Source organism: Pygoscelis adeliae, unplaced genomic scaffold (genome assembly GCF_000699105.1).
Source record: "Pygoscelis adeliae isolate BGI_AS28 unplaced genomic scaffold, ASM69910v1 Scaffold77, whole genome shotgun sequence".
Lineage (NCBI taxonomy): Eukaryota > Metazoa > Chordata > Aves > Sphenisciformes > Spheniscidae > Pygoscelis > Pygoscelis adeliae.
This window is the reverse complement of record NW_008825216.1, coordinates 5,176,958-5,192,944: the sequence shown is the minus strand read 5'-3', so window position 1 is coordinate 5,192,944 and position 15,987 is coordinate 5,176,958. Positions and strand designations below refer to the sequence as shown.

Here is a 15,987-nt window from a genome sequence, read left to right as displayed (position 1 = left end):
ACTGGTGGACAGCATACATGCTGTCATGGTGGTGTGAGTCCTGTAGGCCTTTGCAAAAACTTGGGTAGTTCCCATGGAATGGGGAAATGGTGTTTGAGAGAAAAGAGGTGAGGTAGTTAAACTTGCATAAAGAGGTGGTTTTGAGAAATATGAAATACTTTGTACAAGAGTTTATTCACAGTGGGTAGTTACAGAGCTTCATTACATGTTGGCATTACATAGCCAAAATAAGAAATTAGTCTGTGCTGTGAACACCTGTTTAATGCAGCTAATACCACTATCTTGGTTGTGCAGAATAAAAGCAGTGGCAAGTTGATGGGATAGGGCTGGATGGAGAGGGGAAAAGGTATAATGTTCGGTAAGGCTTCAGTCTTGCTGAGGATGATTTTTCTTCATTGGCTTACGGACTAAAAAGTAAAAAGCCTTTGCCAGTACCTAATGTTCAGTCTATTCAGATTTTGGTGAAGAAGTGAGTATCTGATCAGATAGATTACCTGCTGATTTTACAAAGAAGTTCTTTGTTTTTCCCATTGAAATTTAAACAAATAAATAAATCAGTTATTTTAAGGGTGGCTTTTAGGAGCCAAAGGCTCCTAACTAACCGAGAACTTAATTTAGTTCTCTTCACTGGGCACTTGCTGTCAGCTTGTTTATCACAGGCAGGGTATGTTGTACTTGTTTGTAACTGTGTTTTAAAATAGGGCTGTATCCTTAATCTGTGCAGTCTGCTGATGGTTTTATCTAAGTAAATCAACTATCACGGTTACTAAAAATCAGCTACACGCAGTTTTGTCTTTTGAGATAACAAAATGGCCTGAATTAAAGTTTTAAAAAAACCCTACAACCCAACAACTTGATAATATCAAATCATGCGGATGGAAAAAATACGCAAATGTAATAACTGCTTTTCAATGTTCTGTTGGTCTTGGTTCTGGGAGAGGAGTAAATTTATGTAAAATTTTTCTTTATTGACACCCTACTTAAGGGAAACTTTTGTTGTTAAGTTGTAATTAAGTGGGAGGATGGAAAAGCTAACAAGGAAAATACTTTGGGTCATTATATAGTGCAGGAATAACAAATATGGGTAAAATGCATTGTATGTGGTTGTAGGTAAATTACAGCGGCTTTTTTTTTATACGTTATGCTGTGTTTTGTTCCTGTTGCATCTTTGTGCTGAGAAACTAGTCCTTAAAAACTCAGTATCTCTGTTTTTCCTGCATTCAAAGAAAGAGGAAGGTTAATGGTTTCACTGTATGAAACAATGAACCTAGGATAAAACATTTAATTTCCTCTTCAAGTCCATATAAATGGTAAGCAAATGCTGTGGGATCTCTTCAGAGGCTTTACAGGTGCAGTTTTGTTTTGCAAGAAACAGATCTTTTGCATTTTCTATAACCAGTAGTTGATAACATAAGAGTGTAGCATTACCACTGTGAAGTGATACATAGCTTTTCTGTGATTCCATGTGGCACGGGTCATGATATTCTGCTCGTTGCAGTTGTGCATTGAAATTCACGGTCACAGGAGATGAAGTAGATGCAATGATGACTGGAGGCCTGGGGAGCAGAGGATGATGATTTGTGAGGAAGATGAGCAAGACTAGGATCACCTGTCAGTGGGGTGGGGAAATGGTGTCAGCTGAGGAGGTGAGGGTGACCTGCTCCGGTTGTGACTGGCACCAAAAGAAATGGTCGCATCTTGTTTTATGCAGGGCCTCTTCACCATCCACTGGCTCAGGAAGAAGCAGTGTGTTCTGGTCAGGAGTTCCAGTGCGCTGGTATGCAGCACCTCTTGCAATGCTCTCCTCGCAGAAGGAGGTTCTGACCCTCCGGAGGCTCTTAGGGATGAAAATAAATGTACCAAATATCATACTGTCCAAAAAAAAAAAAAAAAAAAGATCAGTGTAATATGTTCCATGTTTCATCTTCAGTTACTTCTAGAGCTGGGTAGAGCTGTGAATATATTTTAAACAGGACACGTGTGTTAAATTTTGCTGTTCTTGTTAAAAGTGGTAAAAAGATGGCTAAATACCATGATGGGAATTCACTCTGTTAGTGGCCACAGTTTTATGTAGAGAAATTAAGAGTTTGTAAATTCTGTAATACTTCCCAAATTTCAAAAAGGAAGGAAGTCATTTTAGGATTTTTTTGGCTTATCCTGGGCAGTCAGGTCAGGTAAACCTGTGTCTTCAGTTAAATTCAATTCCCAGGGAAGAGGACAGGGCCATTGTTGAAATTATTAAATCCTGCTGTGTGTTCAAGGCCACAAAAATGCCTTTTCAAAATGATCCCTTTTATTTCCTCCTGCCTCCTTGTTTCTCCCTGTGAGAAACTGTCTGTTGCGCTTTATCCAAACCACACTCGAAGGAAACAATAGTTCTATTGAATTGTAACGTAAGCACAAGGAACTCTGAAATTTTTAATCCAACAACAAAGTGTGCCCTTTCCCTGTATAACACTTACTATGCACTGAGTCAAAGAAAGAAGGTTTGTTTTGTACACAGGTCTTCTTGAGAGATGTGCAAGAAATGTTATGTCATAAATTTTATTTTAGAATTTTGGGCATAATTTGTAATAGCTGTTTTCCTATAAGTTAGAAATTGCCATGAAATCAGAGGAGCACTGCCTTATTCATAATCTGATTTTTCTGTACTTTGAAGTTAGACCAGGTGATGCACTTTCTCGTTCTTGAATGAGCAATACTGGATTGCTGTAGATGTGTCTTTTGTAGTTTCTAATAAGGAATTAATCCCTATAAAAACAATTCTTAAAGAAAGGCCATTAAAAAAATGTTATACCTAAGACTACATGAATTTTTTAGGTATATTCTTTGTAAAGTAGTTCAGAAACTATTTTAATAATTCCTTTGATTGGGGATGATTGAGGTAGTGAGCAACTTGATTTTTTTTTTTTTTTTTTTTACAAGATGCAGATAGAAATGTAGAACACATCAGCTGTGAGTATTGCTACTAGAAAATCATGCTTTCGGTTATTTATACTTGTACAAGCTGACATTTCTTGTGTTAAATACTTGAGTAGGAGTATCTTTGACAACTTCAGTTATTTTAGGAAATTAAATCAGCCAGATAATGTGTTTAGTTTGCAGTAACATTTAAATGGTTTAACTTTGAAACTTTTGCTCTTCTAAGCTTTGTAGCATGAGTTTGAACATCAGCAGACAATCCATGCACTGTTAAGGATATACTTTTCCTCCCTCCATTTAAAAATTAATTAAAAGTTAGACAAGTGGCATCTCTGAAAAATGAGTTTTCATACACCCATTCAAACCTTGACAGTGAGTCGAATTAATTCTGTAGTGTGCATAATGGGAAGGAAGCTAGTGGGAGCAGAGGGGCTTACAGGCAATAGAATACCCTTCTCTTTGGGACGTGGTTTGAACGCCAGTCTTGTAAATCTTGCTGTTTCTGTGCTGTCACCCGGTAGTTGGGACATGCCTGGCCAAAATTTGGGTTCACCTCTCAAGTCCACATATGTGGCCACTGTTTTTTGTTACTGTATTTAGTTACTGTAAAGTGGTTCTGCTTGTCTAAAAGCAACTCAACAACCACACTTAACTTGAATTTTCCGAAGGCAATTCTTGTGGTTTTAAAATCATAATTCCTATATGTATATTATATACAGGGGTAACTTACTGATTGTTTTCTCATGTGCAGTGTGCCTTCTGTAGAAATCAAATAGGCTACATGGTTTTTTTGGTGTTCTCCCATCTGTTTTTTCTTCTGATTTTGTCAGTGTTCAGTATGAAGCTTATGAAAGGTCCAAGCAGCCTTGTAGCTTTATCACAAAAAGCTTGCTTTTCTGTGGCTAGTTGGTGACAGTTCTTTATTTCAAATTGTTGTTGAACTGTTAATGAAGCTATTTAGGTAAGACATTGCAGAAACGGTAGCTGCTGACCACTGTGATCAGTTAGGTGCTTACAACTTAATGTCTCTGGGGAATGTTTTTGCTGCACTATGGGTGTAAATTTTGAAGATAGAAGGAATAATAGCTAGATTGGTCTGACATAAAGACTGTCTTCTACACAAGATAAATATGAACAAGTTAAATGCCTTAATTTTAAATGCACAGTAAAAAAAAGTAGTTGTACTCTTTCTTGGTTTTGGGTGTCTTAAAAAGACTAGCTTGTGGTACTGTTCGTATTGATAATAACAAATTGTAAAATAGAAATGCCATCTTAAGAGAAAGTGAAGATACTTGCTTACAGCCAGAGTCAAGCCTCCATCTTTGCTTTCAAGCGGAGGTTTTGTACAGCTCTGCACAGGCTGTCTGCCAGGCTGTGTGCCTTGCTACCTCTTCCTCCTCTCCTGTGCAAAGTGGCAGTCTTACTTGCTCTTCCCTTTCTTGGGCTTCCTCAAATCACCATGTTCTGCTCTGCCTGGAAGGACACTTCTCCCGTTAAAACCCTCTATAGACTACTCTGCAAAGGCTCCTTGATGTTTTCTTTGCTCCATAGCAAAGGACCCCTGGCAGGTCTGTCCTGTTTGATCATAGGAGCCTCACTGAGGAGCTACTGAGGGTGATTTCTGACAATCCTGAACACCTCATGACTCAAAGAGCAGGCTTTTTTCAGGGTGGTAGACTTCTTCTGTAAGTTGCATCGTGTAAATGTTCTGAGCACGAGGGATGCCACCAGCTGATACTCTGGGGCTCACTCCTGTGCGGTATCTCGCGTTCCCGCCTGTCCCCCCCCCCCCCCAAACCTGGACACCCATCTTGTTCTTGAGATACTATCTCAAAGGTATTGCCTGTCTCTCTTGTTTAATTCTGTCCCACAGCAATTTTCTGCAACTGTTAATTTCTCCAAACTGTTGTATAATCCTGGTCAGTCAGACCCACAGTATGCCAGCCTTTTCATGAGCTGTCTTGAAGATATTTTCAGTAAGTTGTGCAACTGTATTGTTGTTGTACCAAAAAAAAACCAGTCTTTGCCATTTGGAAACCTGAACTGCTCTTTCATGCTTAAAAAAATAACAAAAGAAAAGAAAAACCACCACAGATTCAATAACCACATCAAACTGTCTGTAGAATACTCCTATAAACATTTTCTGAAAACCGTGATCATCACTGGAAATAGTAACTTGCAAGATTCAGTATATTGACAATGCCTGCAAATTAACACAACTACACCCAAAAATCTAGCAGCTTTCCAAAATGCACCAGGAATGCAGTATACAACGGTGCTGTCAGACACGCACTGTATTTTTTTCTGAGCACAGTATTACATTGTTCCTAGTAAAGTAAGGGGGACAATTCTAAAAGGTGGTTCTTGCATAATAATAGGTGCAGTCCAGATATCATATATGAATTTACTTTAATACAGAAAGAAAACCATACCAGTCATACCTAACCTAGAACTATACAGAACATCCTTAAGTGCTTACAGTGTACTTTGGAAGAAGACTCTGTCTTGAAATAAATATTTGTAGAACTGACTCTTCGCAGGGTTGATACCGGTCCTTCAGCCAGTCCAAAACAAATTCCTTGTGGGCCAAGATTCACCAAATGGAAATGAACTTTATTTAACCAACAAATATAAAATTTATCAGTGCATCTTTCTACCATAAAAGAACAACTGAAGAGCCCGATCCCCATGCATGCGCATCATAGAATACAGTAGACTTTATTCATCACTCCAAATGCCCTTGTGGAAATTCAGTGTTAAGCTAAAAAAGTCACTGTGTGTTAGAATAAAACTGCATAGATAACTGGTAAAGGACAGACGTTCTCAGTTACTGGTAGAAGGGTACTTCTCGCAAGTCCAAAGCTTGCTTTCTGACCTGCCAGCCCTGCTCTTCAAATGAAATCAGTAAAATACTTAAAAGGTTCTGGGAGGTAACATTGATAGCCTTACTGAATAGTAAAAACTAGGTACTGTGTCCTGTTGTTGTGTTACCATGCACTGCCAAACATCATCATTACCTCATTTTTCTGTCCTTCATCTCTGATTGGCTTGAATGCTCTTAATTCATCTGAAGTTAAATCTTTTTGTATTTAAAATAGCCTTTCCCCCAACAGGCTTGCAAGCAGTTTTTTGGCTTTGTACTTTTCCACATACCATACTGGGTGAGAAGGATGCTCTGGTAAGGACCAGGAAAATTAGAAACTTTAGCTGTCTTGTTGTTCTTCTTGCATGTAGAAAATTGGTTTATGACTCTTTGGAGTCACTTAGTCCTTGTTCTGAAGAGAGGTTTCTGATAGCTCTGCCTAGTTACTGCTTGTAAACGTCCTGGTTTATCGGTGACCAATTCCTTGCCCCCGAATACATCTACTATGAAATGAAGTTGCAGATCTGCTGTCAAGAAGCAAGCTCACATCAGCCTTAACAGAGAGCACATTGATCTCAATAGTGATAAAGGCATCACTTTGTCTGTGCAGTGATCTGGATTTCTGTGCAAGTAGACAAGCAAAACGTTTGCCTAACATTTCCAAGAGCTGCTCAGCTGCTGCTGGAGCCAGCTTGCCTTGTCTTTGCTTCTGTTGCCACTTTGATGCAGCCCTGGTTTTATAGAAGTTCCCCTGATCTGCCTCACATTTTCTTTATTTTCATCTCATAGCCTACAAAACAGATTTACTCTAAAAAATAAAGCTTGCAAAATACACTCGTTTGACATAATTTTCTGGGTAACAGAGTAAACTATGTCAAACTAATACTATAAAGTTTACTCTGACCTTTTTTCTGTCAGTAACAACCTTCAGTGTCACTGAAGTGTCTTCATATCTGGTTGCTGAACACCTCGTACTCCTCCCTTTAGCCAGTTATCACAATGCCAGCTCTTCTTTGAATGGGGAGATAGAATGCATGTTTGCGGATTCCTATTTCTTCAATTAGTCAACAGTTTAAAACAAACAAAAAAAAAGAGCCACAGCCTGGCATCTGTGCTATTTTCTAGGTGTTCTGCTGGTATAATCAAAGTGAGAGTTTCAATTAGGGAACCTTACTTTGCATGTGATTTGTGATTAAGTTAATATAGGCAGGTAGATTGCTTAAGGAGAAAATTAAAAGTGACATCTGGATTATATAAGCTTTCATCTTCAGGACTGCATTGTTCCAATATATTATTGAAACTTTGTCTAATGTTTAAGTAGTTTAGTAGTCTTCCGTTTGCTTTATGTACTAGTGTTTGCTTTTAGTTCAGTTAAGGCCGTTGGAAGTAATTACAGTGAAACCTATGCTAGTTTGAATGAAGAAGAGCTGAAGGTAAATCCAAGCCAGAAAGGCTGTAACGCTAGACAGAGACATACGGGATTTTTAGCCATACAGTCCTCTTCCTTCAGTGAATATTTATATATGCAGTTGTCCAGTTCCATCTGTAACTGAGAAATTGTCTGGACTAGTGGAGACTGAGTTGCCAATGCAGCACTGTGCTTATAAGCAATGCTTTTAACCATCTCCAGCTGCCTTATAGACCAGCTTTTCCTGACAGGAGATGACCTGGCTTTTGTTGGATTTTTCCCGCTGCTTCACAGCTTGAATACACCGATGCAGCCAGCCTGTTAATAAGGTCACTCATTCTTAGGAAGTTTTAGGTAGTAAATAATATGCTTATGAGATGTGTCTATGGCATGGATCACATAAGTTTGCAGCGGGAAGTCCTTCCCTTTCTACTCTGGCTTCTTATAGTTTCTATAGCTTCAAGTTAAAGATCCGCGTCCTTTATCTTTAACACGCTTGCTGGCCTGAGTGTAACACAACGGAAAGATCTCAAACAAATCTTGAATAAGAACCGCAGGCAGCAGGTTGGACACAATGGCAAGGATAAAGCTTGTTTGGGCAGTGTGTGGAGCTCTCCCAGGACTGCTCTGGGGCACTGCAGTGAAGGTGCAGAGAAGTGTGTGCTTCAGGTGGTGGCAGGTACGCATTTTTTGTACCTTGAATTCTTCATCATAAATGCACAGCTGTATTTACCCTTCAAGTACAAACTGAAACAAAGCTTTCCATGTGTGTGGAGGTGGTAAGAGGCATCAACCATTTGTGACAGATGTTAGAAATATTGCTTACAGCAGTGTGCTGCTGGGAGGCTCTGCTGTCTTCATCATAGAAGCGATACAAGAAGCTCAGCAGAATGGAATTAAAACTGAGGCAACTTCAGGTTTTTCAGTACAGTGTCTTTTTGCGTCTAAAGGCATTATCTGCTAGTAGTTTTATAGCAATGCTATGAATGGTTGCTTTAAGTGTGGGGTTGGCTGTTGGAAAATTATGCTGTATAAATGGTATTGTTTGTTGTGGTTCAGTGGTTTTCATATCAAGTTTGTTCAGTTTTCAATTAAGAGGTTTTTTTTCTAGTTCTCAGCCTTCCAAGCTTGTCTTGTCTTTTCAGAATCAAGCTGTGTTCTTGGCTCAAGAAATTTCTTTGCAGATTAAAGCTCAAAAGGCTAAGTCTTGGTCCAGTGCAATTTTTCATACTCTGTGATCCAGCTTCAAACAGTTACACAGGTTCTTCCATGGATGATCTTGCAACTGGAATTCAAGAGTTCTGCTCATCAGCAAACATACTTCCACTCAAACTTACACTATTTTTCTTTTAGACCAGCAATAGTAAAGAGTAAAACAAAACAAATGTATATAAATTTTGCCAGTCGAGTAAATCAAATGGGTTTTGTTTGTCTGGGTGTTTTTCTAAATAAAGTTGCATGTTTTAGACAGTTCTCAGATCAGATCTTTACTTCGGTCCATTGCTATTTCAGAAATAGACAGTTGGAAGCTTTATCGAGGTAGCAAGCATGAATAATAAAAACCAAACCAAACAGGAGTGAAGGATTATGTGAGAGATACGTAAGACTTGCTAGCTGTGAATGCTCTCTGAGGGTGACATCTGTAAAGAGATGAGTGGTGGTGGGGAAGGTTAGACAAGAGAAGCAATTTCAGGACTGTGATTATATGCACAGTCTTTCAGGATCTTAAATGTGCCTTGCCTAAGTTAATTTATGCAGTGACTTAAAATGTCTCGTTCAGAAATGGGCCTAAAAGAATGCTAATTATTTAATGCTGGTATTTGCAAGCTTAATAGAAATTTCCAGTGAAAAATTACCTCATATGTACTATTAATGATCTTGCAAATTCAGAATAATTTTCTTTTCCTTTTTCTCGTTGATTTGCAGCTGCTGTTGGCTTTCTGACAGTTTCCAGTGTCATTACCATGTCAGCCCCTTTCTTTCTGGGTAAAGTTATTGATGTTATTTATACAAATCCCAGTGAAGACTTCACTGACAGCCTGACCAGCCTGTGTGCCTTGCTGAGTGGAATCTTTTTATGTGGTGCTGCTGCTAATGCTACTCGTGTCTACCTCATGCAGACTGCAGGTAAAAACAGAAGCAAAAAGCGCTAATGAGTCATCTTCTTTTCACAGAGTCAGGTTATCTAATGATCTGAAATAAATTCTTGGCACTGGCTGAGAGATCCTCTTGGAATCAGTAGCTTTTTTTACCAGATCAAAGGTAAACTAATAGTGCAAAGATAAGTATGCTGGAATAATTGTTCATTTTTATTCACTGTTACGTGACATCTTAAAGCTCACTATCTTCTGGTATATTAAAACTCTGTAATGTGACTTGTTCAGTGCTGCGTAATCCTGTGATTTTTATATTGTCGGTGTCTGTGTAGTCTTGTGTGCCATGCTTGACTGACTTCTGTTTCTGACAGGACAAAGAATTGTGAAACGTTTGAGAACAACCATGTTCTCCTCTATTCTGAAGCAAGAAACCGCTTTCTTTGACAAGACCAGAACAGGAGAGCTGATAAACCGCTTATCTTCAGATACAGCCCTCTTGGGCCGTTCAGTGACTGAAAACCTCTCAGATGGGCTCAGGGCAGGAGCACAGGCATCTGTGGGGGTTGGAATGATGGTACGGTGGTCTCTTCCCTGCTTGTCACTTCTTGTAGTTTCAAGTTTGTTTCAGTTCTGTTAGGAAATGTGTGAATGTGATTCAGTCCAGAAACTGGATACAAGCGTATTTCACTGGTTATCCGTGTACTCCATTGCAATAGATGATGTGCCTGTAGCCACTTGATGTTTACTCAAAAGCCAAACTATGGAGAATGAGGGTTTGAAATGAACTGCTGTTGCTGCCCAAATTTATGAAGCAAAGTATAGCAGGCAAATAGCTTAACTCTATTCTTACTGAAGATACTAAAATCGGTGATAATGTTCCCGTGGTTGTAGGTAGAACAGGGTGTGAAGGGCCTGATGTAAAAGTTATTGAAGTTGGTTGATTCTGGTTAAGGCCTGGGTGAGCAAAGGCAGCACTGAATATCAAATTACTGCTGGCGATTTTTGCAACAAGTGCTAGTCTTTCTGCTTTAGTCTGTCAGTAAAGAATACATAGGAAGCATGTTAATGAAGGCTTCAGCGCAGTGCATCAGTTAATATTCCTCGGTGGTCAGTTGATTTATATAAAAATCTGACTTCCCTTGATGTTTTTTGTGTCATTAATTTTTTTATGCTTATCTGAGAAAAGATACGTTGGTGGCAATTATCTTAAATGAAAGTGTGCTAATTTCTGCTGTCTACCTGGAGTTAAAAACGGATAGCAAAAAGTCTCCTCATAAAAATAAGCTTCCAAGATCGATGTTATTAAAAACTGTTAAGAGTTTCCACTATGAAGCTTTAAAGCTTTAATACTTTGTCACTGATAAAAATTACGGCTTTCTGTATTTATCTAAGCAAATAGAGTCTAAGGTTTTATCTTACCGTAGATTAACTGGAATAACTTTATATAAGGCATTCTGCTCAAAAATGCTGCCATGATGCAGTGTTAAAAGGTGGACTATAAAAGCTTGCCCAGAAAAAAGAGATTATTATGAAACAATTATAAAGCATGTCAATTAAGTCAATTTTGAATTTTCCTGGAGATTTTTCTGTTTTCAATACAGAAAGCAAGATGAAATGAAAACACATTAGATCTAATGTCAATGAATCTTATGAAAAGAACCTATTTAGGAGCTTTGATGATGATTGTTATGAGTGATAAGGTTTCGCCACAGTAAATTAAATTCATTATTCCAGGTTATGAGAATTTGTGGGTGCTAGGGAGCATTGGTGACTCCATCTGTTCCTCGGTTACCCAGAAGTAGTGTACAATATTTCTCTACTCAAACTTTCTGTATTGCACCATCTATTAAAAAGTTGTGAAAGCGCTTTAGAAACTATGTAATAGCTTATGTCTTTCAGCAACCCCAAGAGATTTCCTGGTAGGCCTGTTTACTGGCAGGTTAAGATACTTGGCTAAGACCACACAGCAAACCAGTGAGAAAGCTAGAAATGAAATCCAGACCCCTTTGCTTATAATCCTTTGTTCTAACCGTGGGATGCATTCCCTAAATGCTGTGGAGGAATGGGTATTTCGCCTGGAAGAAATGAAACATGCTAAATGAAAGCATGCCAGCACTAAATTACAATCCTACTACTTTTAGAAAACTCTTGCGAGGGAGGTTGCACTTCAGTACTCCAGTGGGTTATTTTTAATCTGAATGCGAACCCCTGACACATACTTTTTTCTTCTAGTTTTTTGTGTCACCTAGCCTTGCTGCATTTGTTCTGAGTGTTGTGCCACCCTTGGCTGTCCTGGCTGTTATTTATGGAAGATACTTGCGAAAACTTACTAAAATGACCCAAGATTCTCTTGCAGAAGCAACACAGGTAATCTTTTAACAGACGCTTTCTAGTTAACTTCAAAGTTGCTCTAGTGTATTTAGGTTAATATCTCTGAAGTACAAATCTTCTGAAGATAATTGTACTGTTATTGCCCTAAGCTATGCTGAGCCTGTAGTTTTGCACCTGAACAGTATGAAAGGTAAACTTCAGTAACACTTACTCATAGATCTCAAAATAACCATGCTTTGTAAAGAGCTATCCATAACAATATAACGTGGAGGTACCAGGCCTTGTGAGTTTGGAAATGTAGGAAAGGATAAGGAGATTAGGCTTTAGCTGTGTGAGAGCATAAAAAAAATCAGCCTATGAAGTCCTGTGTAATTTGTACCTAGGTTTGACAAACACTCTTCTTGGACTATGGTTATGAGTTTGAAGCCACCAGAAACATCCTAGATGGATCCGTCTTTTAAAAGAACCTTGCTTAACAAGTCCTTCTCTGGAATGAATCTTTGACGTTTGACCTTATTGTCAGCTCTTTAATGTTTATGAGGCTTGACTTTTTTTTAAACTTTTCTGGGCATCTCAGCACATACCCAGATATTTGTGAGGAAAGTAGAGGAAGCTGTTGCTTCTAAACAGGCTGTTGTAGAAGGGCCTTCATTGTTTGCTGACTGCACTGAAATATTGCAGAGCGCTATCAGAGAAATAGTAGTGGTAGTGACCTTTTTCTCACAGGCTGAGGGTGGGGAAGCATCATTAAAATGCATAGAAATATAATTAGGAAAGACCTAGTTAAAATAGCCACAGTTGTCAGCTGTTTTAAACTTGGGATGTCCTCTGTAGGACTTCTGCAAATTGACTGTGCTGAAGGAAGATTAGCCCTCTTCTGTTTATCTTCCTCATCCTAGCTTGAAGGGAAGCTCGTGCCTTTGTAAACCAGGTGTGGGACTTCACATGAACAAGCAATTTTAGTGTTCCATTCAAATTTTCAGGTTGAATGGGGGATGGAAGAGGGAGAATTACATTTTTATATCATATTTTTACTCACAAAAGAGGGCCTTGTTTTTTGTAAGACCATCACAGTGTCTATTAACAACTTAGTCTAATTGGTTACAATTGAGGTAATTTTAGAATTAATACTTTGCTGTTTAGAAGTTAAAATAAAATACTGAGTTGAAATGGGACATTAGTAGTTGAGTTAAATTAATTCCCAGTGTTCTTTGATCAAATGAGTGGAATTGTTTCAGGAAATAACTGCAGGCTTTCTTGCATGATTTAGCATAGAATAGAATATTCTTTATTTTTCCCCTTCCCCTTCCAAATGTTGTTATTGCAAGTTACTGTGAATAGTAATTTTCTTATGTGTGTTGTTCACATCAAATTAAGGTGGGTTTCTTTAACCCTACTTTTATTTTTTTTTCTGTGCTAACACTTTAGTCAGGGCAATCTTGAAGTTCTTCTTAAACTGCCTGCATGTGCAGCTTACTTTTAACTTAATAGAATTAAAAAAAAAAAAAAAGGACGGGGGGGGGGGGAGGGCATGAGGAATTTTCCAGTGGTATCCAAAGGAATGTATTTGGAGATTAGTGTAGTGATACTGGTTTAACTTTCAAATGTTCTGTAATATGAACATTCCAAATTGTGTGTCTGTGTGTATTTGTTTTGTTCTTTGCTTTAATGTAGTTAGCTGAAGAGCGTATTGGAAACATAAGAACAGTTCGAGCTTTTGGACAAGAAGTGGCTGAAATGGAGAAGTATACAAATAAAGTTGATTATGTGCTACAGCTGGCTAAAAAAGAGGCACTAGCTCGGGCAGGCTTCTTTGGAGCAGTAAGTGTATTTTGATGAAAGTAAACCAACCATTTTATGCCAAGTGTCAATTATTTTAAAATTCATGAGGATACGTATAAATCTGCAAATAAATGATTTGAGTGTAAATAGAACCTACATGAATCTGTGGGAAGACTGACTTAAATCAGTCTAAATTGCTGTGAAACTGCACCTCAAGATACAGTGGTATGATAAAGCCAGTTTAAGTCTCTATTTCTGCCCTACACCCCATAGCTTGGTACTATTTATCTGACCCCATACCTCCTATTCAGCGAACTAAACCAATGGAAACCTTCCCCCACCCTTAGCGTTTTACAGGTTTGGCTTCCTGATGAGATGAGCATCAAGGCAAAGGAAGCTGGGGAGTGCGCAGGTTGGGGAGGAAGAGTGGGACTGCATTTTTTCCATAACAGCTTGCATTGAGTTTGCTTAATAATATTCTAAAACTGCAACGTAACTGCAGACTATCAACTCTTCTCCTTTAATGATGGTTGAGAATAATGCTTGGTGTTCCTTTCCATCTTGGGGAATGAGGTAAAAAAAAAAAAACAAACAACCCAAACAAAAAAGAGTTGCTTGCTTCTTGAACACTTGTTGGATAGTACAGTGCAGTGCCGCTGGCTATGTGGCTGGCTGTTGGCTTGGTTTGCTTTAGAATTGGTTTTGTTCAAATTTAACTCAGTCCTCTAAAAATCTAGATACCCATAGTATGGGAATTCTTTTATTAGAGGGAAAATTCTGAAACAACATTTTAGAGGATGAAGTTTAAGATGTATGTGACAAAATTTGCCTTTTCCTCTTTTTCTTTTTCCTTAGACTGGCCTTTCTGGAAACTTAATTGTCCTCTCAGTCTTATACAAAGGAGGATTACTAATGGGCAGTGCCTACATGACAGTTGGTGAACTCTCATCTTTCCTAATGTATGCTTTCTGGGTTGGAATAAGCATTGGAGGTATGGAATGAGAAATCAGATTTTCTTCACTTCAAAGCATTACAGTCAGTATGGGGGTAGGAGGGAAGAAGCTCTTAAAAGATCTGGTTTTCTTAAGAAGTCTCTTCCAAATGATCTTCCCAAGAAATCATACATACTTTTTTTCTGAAGAGTTAATGAAAATAATAATTTATAACTTAATATAAGCCTTCCGTTTTCCCAAAGGAGTACAGAGGTTATTTTTTCAATGTGTGTGTGACAGATACATATTACTTTAGTTTTCTTTGGGTCTAAATTAAGATACTTGGTATATTGTATAAAGAAATAATACTGGTATTATATTTTTTATAAAACGTGGGTCTGTGTTAAACGTACTCTATTTAGAAAGGCATGTAGAATTTAGCTGTAATTCAGTATAGAGTATCTTGAGCTGGAAGAGTAAACAAAGTGCCAGCAGAACACTACACTCTGGTGCTAACCTTTTGTTTTTCCTTACTGACTGACTCCTCCTTGAAGCTCAGACTCTGTAATCTACTGGCCCAGAAACAAACTGTTCATCTTTTTGACAGAGCAGTCTTCACTACTGCATACAGGCAAAAATGAAGATAAGGTACTTCGAAGTTTGATAACTGATTGGACGGGTTCTTCTTTAAAATGAGTCTGTTACTTCTGATAGACCGGCAGGGCAATGCAGCTCATCTGTACTCTTCTTTTCTAAGACCAAGTCTGATATCGTGGAAAGCACAAAGATGTGCATGAGGGCAAAATTCACAAAACCTGCTTCCTTGGATATCAAAATTACAGTGGCACCCATTCCAACTACCAAATCATAGAATAGTTTGGGTTGGAAGGGACCTTAAAGGTCATCTAGTCCAACCCCCCTTCCATGGGCAGGGACACCTTCAACTAGATCAGGTTGCTCAGGGCCCCGTCCAACCTGACCTGGAATGTTTCCAGGGATGGGGCATCCACCACCTCTCTGGGCAACCTGTTTCAGTGTTTCACCACACCAAAAAATTTCTTCCTTATATCTAGCCTATATCTACCCCCCTTTAAAGCCATTGCCCCTTTTCCTGTCGCAACAGGCCCTGCTAAAAAGTTTCCCGCCATCTTTTTTACAAGCCCCCTTTAGGTACTGATAGGCTGCAATAAGGTCTCCCCGGAGCCTTCTCTTCTCCAGGCTGAACAACCCCAACTCTCTCAGCCTTTCTTCATAGGAGAGGTGTTCCATCCCCCTGATCATTTTCGTGGGCCTCCTCTGGACCTGCTCCAACAGGTCCGTGTCTTTCTTATGCTGAGGGCTCCAGAGCTGGATGCAGTACTCCAGGTGGGGTCTCACCGGAGCAGAGTAGGGGCAGAATCACCTCCCTCGACCTGCTGGCCACGCTTCTTTGGATGCAGCCCAGGATACGATTGGCCTTCTGCGCTGCGAGCGCACATTGCTGGCTCATGTCCAGCTTTTCATCCAGCAGTACCCCCAAGTCCTTCTCGGCAGGGCTGCTCTCAATCCCTTCATCCCCCAGCCTATATTGATACTGGGGGTTGCCCCGACCCAGGTGCAGGACCTTGCACTTGGCCTTGTTGAACCTCATGAGGTTCACAGGGGCCCACTTCT

The 15,987-nt window shown here is 39.2% G+C and overlaps 1 protein-coding gene across 1 annotated transcript in view; it reads left to right on the top strand.

Moving 5' to 3' along the window:
• The first annotated feature begins 351 nt into the window (after positions 1-351).
• Positions 352-15,987, top strand: part of ABCB10 (ATP-binding cassette, sub-family B (MDR/TAP), member 10) — a 27,723-nt gene continuing 12,087 nt past the window's right edge. Inside the window, exons 1-6 of the mRNA XM_009329237.1 lie at positions 352-358; positions 9,120-9,320; positions 9,661-9,863; positions 11,522-11,656; positions 13,295-13,441; positions 14,258-14,393. Of these exons, the coding sequence (XP_009327512.1) occupies positions 352-358; positions 9,120-9,320; positions 9,661-9,863; positions 11,522-11,656; positions 13,295-13,441; positions 14,258-14,393 (829 nt within the window). The remainder of the gene's footprint in view (positions 359-9,119; positions 9,321-9,660; positions 9,864-11,521; positions 11,657-13,294; positions 13,442-14,257; positions 14,394-15,987) is intronic.